The following is a 4,353-nucleotide window of genomic DNA, read 5'->3' on the forward strand; positions in this document are numbered from 1 at the left end:
AGATGAGTGTCCTGGCCTGTAGATGAGTGTAAACTGTAGAGTCCTGGCCTATAGATGAGTGTAAATTGCAGAGTCCTGGCCTGCAGATGAGTGTAAACTGCAGAGTCCTGACCTGCAGATGAGTGTAAACTGCAGAGTCCTGACCTGTAAATGAGTGTAAACTGCAGAGTCCTGACCTGCAGATGAGTGTAAACTGCAGAGTCCTGACCCGATGAAGTAGCTTGTCTGTGCTGGCTCATTCTTTTGAACAGTAGCTGTTTTGTTTCCCCAGTGTATAACTGACCAAAGTCCTCCTGACACTTAACAGCGTACACTATATTACTCTGATTATAAATTTGCTTCAGTCATTTTATCTGTACGTCCGGTGATTACGGGAAGTCTTACTGTGAAGGGTTTTACCTGCTCGCTGATTCCCGTGCCTCCGTAAACACACACCACCCTCAGTCCCAGAGCTTTGGAGAACTTCTTGCACTCCTTCGTGATCTGTAAAGCCAACTCTCTGGTCGGAGTCATAATTACAGCTGTAAAAAGCAGGAATATGTCCTCACTTGTTTTGAACTTTAATGCTGGAGTGAATGGGTTATTTTATGTTTCTCAGACTTACAGATGGGTCCCTCAGATTCCTCCAGGGGTCTCTGGTCCATGATGTGTCGGAACATGGGCAACAGGAAAGCGATGGTTTTCCCACTTCCGGTCTTAGCGATGCCAATGAGGTCTCGACCCGACATGATGGCAGGGATGGCCTGAGCTTGGATCGGTGTGGGCTTCTCGTAGCCATGCCTGATTACATTTAAGGGAAAAACATCAACGTGTTGTTTTGGTCTTTAATTTGAAGGAATGGTGCATCACACGCAGGAGGAAAAAGAGTTAACTAAATAAAATACAATAGATTTAAATTATAAAGTGAGCAGTTTTCCTTTAAAATAATTGTTGACGAATACTCACTTCTTCAGGGAGGACAGGATCTTCATGGACACCCCACACTGGACCCAGGTCTTGATGGGTTTGGGACAACCCTTCCCTTTGACAGTAATCCCTTCCAGTTCCAGTCTGAATGAGTTTACTTCTGTTAGTGTAAAAAACAAAAATCGGAGCATCAAAGAAATGTTAGATGAGAAGAAGTTTTCTGGTTTAGCCGTTCATAAATAAACTGATAAAAACTAACAAATACCAGCCTCACTGTAAAATGAAGAATGAATAAAACCACATTTGCAGATGATGTACAGATTTACATGCCTTTTTTACATCATTTTATTTGGACAGAAAAATGCTGGAAGTGACCCTGATGCAATTCTTGGATCTTTATCTCCTTTTTACCAGACAGCTGTTAGAAATCTTGGTGTTGTTTTTGACAGCCGTTTGAAACTGGATAAGCAAGTGAATTCAGTTGTCAAATCAGGCTTTTTTATTTACGTCTTTTAGCCAAGGTGAAGTCCTATTTTTGTTTTAGAGATTTTGAGAAAATTACACATGCTTTCATCACAACACGTTTAGACTACTGTAATTCATTGTACAAGGACATAGATCAGTCCTCCCTACATCGTCTCCAAATGATTCAAAATGCTGGAGCCCGACTTTTAACTGGGGCATGGAAACATGAGCATCTAACAACTGTGTTGGCTTCATTATACTGGTTACCTGTAGCTCACAGAATTGATTTTAAGATTTTATTGTTAGTTTTTAAAGTTTTGAATGGCCTTGCTCCAACCTATCTACAAGATCTTTTGCATGTTCATTCTTCATCTAGAGCACTGAAGCCAAAAAACAGATGTTTTTAGATGTTCCAAGATCCAGATTTCGGAGTAGAGGTGATCGTGGTTTCACTGTGTCTGCTCCCAATCTATGGAACAACTTTTTCACATTAGATCTGCTCATAGCTTGGAAAACTTCAAAGTGCTTCTTAAGACTCACTTTTATTCAATGGTGTTTAATTAAAGTAGGGCCTGGCATTGTAATTTATCTGTTCTTACCATTGTTGGTTGTAATTATTAGGGGTGCAACGATACAGAAAATTCATGATTCGGTTCGATACTTTAGTCTCACGGTTGGATATTTTTTCAAAACAAAAAAGAGAAATGTCCATGCCCCTTCTTAACTTGTAATTTATTTAAATTAATTATGAACATTTGTTTAACCTCAAAAGTACAGTTTTTAAATTAAATGTTGCTGAAACAGCAAGTTTCTTAGTGGATCTGTGCTCAAAAATACAGCCTAGGTGGAGTAGTCGAACACAGATCCACTGATCCTTCAACACAGAGCATCTTCAGAAGACAAGTTGATAAAGTAAATTTTAAATATCTGTATTGTTCCATACAAGTGTGTGTTGAACGGTTCGATACGGGTACATGTATTGTTGCACCCCTAGTAATTTATTGTGTATTTTAGCAATTATTGTGGTTTTGTGATATTCGTGGATTACTGTGCAGCACTTTGGTGCAGCTATTAGCTGTTTTTAAAAGTGCTTTATAAATAAAGTTGATGTTGACACATGAGCAATAAATAAAAAAAAACATTTTTGCTCCCAAAACAAGAGTCACTGACCCTCTGGTGTCATCTTGGCCAGCTCAGGAACCTCCACATAGAAGTTTTTGCGGTACGACTCATATTGGATCTTCCCGTGGTCGACGGGCTCCAGAACTTTTCTCTGTTTGGTCTGGAAGCCTGTCAGAGCCGTCTGCAGGTCCACCTCCTCCTCCTCTGACGAGTACTGACAACACATAACAGTTTAAACAAACATCGGGGGAAAAACCCTGAACGAGTCACTGAATCATCACAGACGCACCTCCATGGCATCCTGGTCGTTCTCCATCAGCTCACCCTTCTTCTTGTGTGTGTGAGGCAACTTTTTAGTTTTAACAACCGTCACCACTTTAGTTACGGTCATTGCTCCTTTCTGTTCATAAAAACAATCGGGGATAAAACCATACAGATGATTTGTTAATATCTTTAGAGACTATAAAGGGGAAAAGGCAACAAACACAAACAGTAACAGCCTCACCTTGTCGTTTCCCTTCATTGCTCCGATGTTGAACTTCTTCACCTCCTGTTTGACTTCCTCCATGTAAGCATCCAGAGGATCCACTTCGTCCTCCTCGGCCTGCTGCTCCATGGGAGTCGTCTCTTCCTTCTCGCTTTCCTCTTTCTTCACCTCCTTTGCATCCTTCTCCTTGCCCTCCCCCTTTCCATCCGTTTCTTCGTCATCGTCAGCCTCCACCACAGCCGAAAAATCCTCGTCATCGTCTGGAACGAAGACAGTTTTAATCTGAAATATATATTTTACTGAGTTTTCTTTCCTGCACTGAAACATTTCAGTTTGCATCCTCACCGTCGTCGTCCTCAAGGCTCCATTTCTTGCCCTGCTTCATTTCCTCCAGCTCTTTCTTGATCTCCCCGATGTTTTCAATGGCCTTCTTCCTCTGCTCTTCCCTCCATTTCTCCACCCTCTCCTTCCTCTTCCTCATCTCCTCCTCCAGTTTGTTCTGGTCAAAGTCTTGCTGCAGAGACACAAACAAAAAGAAAATAAGATTTTTTTTACCTCAATCAGACAATTGTATAATAAAATGCTATAAACATCAGAAACAAAGAAAAAGGAAATAAACTCACATCTTCAACCTTCTCATCTTCTTTTTCCTCTTTAATCTTTTTGTCAGAAACAGGATGAAGGTTGTCTTTCTCTTTGCTCTTTGGCCTGTAAGTAAAAGAACAAAAAAAAAAAAGTTAATTTAATGTTTCTGCTAAATACATTTCTTTCCAAATAACTGCTTAATGACTCAATGTGTTTTTTGTGTTTATAAATCAAGGAAAAGATTCACTTTTCATCAGTTTTCTTGCTCTTCGCCGGGCTGGCAGTTCGAGACCTGCGTGTCCGATTCCTGCTCCCGGACCGTTTCCTGTCCCGGCTTCTGGACCTTCTTCGGTCTCTGCTCCTGGAACGCCTGGCCCCAGATGTGTGTGAACAAAACAAGACAAGAGGTAAATATCAATCAACATCACTTTGGTCCACATTTTGATGCTCTTTGTTTGAAATCCAAACAAGACTTTTGGAGAGAAAATTAACTTTTATTTTAGTTGTTTTCATTCACTCAACTTCCTGTGGGATTAAAACTAAAAATGTAATTWCAATAAAAACACTCATTGAATTAATATGTCAAACCAATCAATAACGAACATATTTTAAAGGTGATTAATCTGGTGATTAATATGCCAGAAAAAATGGTCTAAAAACCTTTACACCATTAAACTGTTTAACATTTTATTTTATATTATTTTATTTAGAAATTTATTCATTTCACCTGTAACAAAATGAAAGGTAGCAGAAGAAGAATAAATCTTGTATCTGCCTCTTTTTTATCC

At 39.7% G+C, this 4,353-nt stretch overlaps 1 protein-coding gene across 1 annotated transcript in view; it reads right to left on the minus strand.

The window, feature by feature from the left end:
- Nucleotides 1-4,353, minus strand: part of ddx46 (DEAD (Asp-Glu-Ala-Asp) box polypeptide 46) — a 16,984-nt gene that overhangs the window by 9,877 nt on the left and 2,754 nt on the right. The window contains exons 3-11 of the mRNA XM_014018401.1: nucleotides 3,813-3,935; nucleotides 3,604-3,688; nucleotides 3,326-3,494; nucleotides 2,999-3,240; nucleotides 2,783-2,893; nucleotides 2,542-2,707; nucleotides 946-1,066; nucleotides 605-780; nucleotides 400-521 (exon numbers count right to left, since the gene is read on the minus strand). Coding sequence (XP_013873855.1) covers nucleotides 400-521; nucleotides 605-780; nucleotides 946-1,066; nucleotides 2,542-2,707; nucleotides 2,783-2,893; nucleotides 2,999-3,240; nucleotides 3,326-3,494; nucleotides 3,604-3,688; nucleotides 3,813-3,935 — 1,315 coding nt within the window. The remainder of the gene's footprint in view (nucleotides 1-399; nucleotides 522-604; nucleotides 781-945; nucleotides 1,067-2,541; nucleotides 2,708-2,782; nucleotides 2,894-2,998; nucleotides 3,241-3,325; nucleotides 3,495-3,603; nucleotides 3,689-3,812; nucleotides 3,936-4,353) is intronic.

This window comes from Austrofundulus limnaeus, unplaced genomic scaffold (genome assembly GCF_001266775.1).
Source record: "Austrofundulus limnaeus strain Quisiro unplaced genomic scaffold, Austrofundulus_limnaeus-1.0 Scaffold192, whole genome shotgun sequence".
NCBI classification, from domain to species: domain Eukaryota; kingdom Metazoa; phylum Chordata; class Actinopteri; order Cyprinodontiformes; family Rivulidae; genus Austrofundulus; species Austrofundulus limnaeus.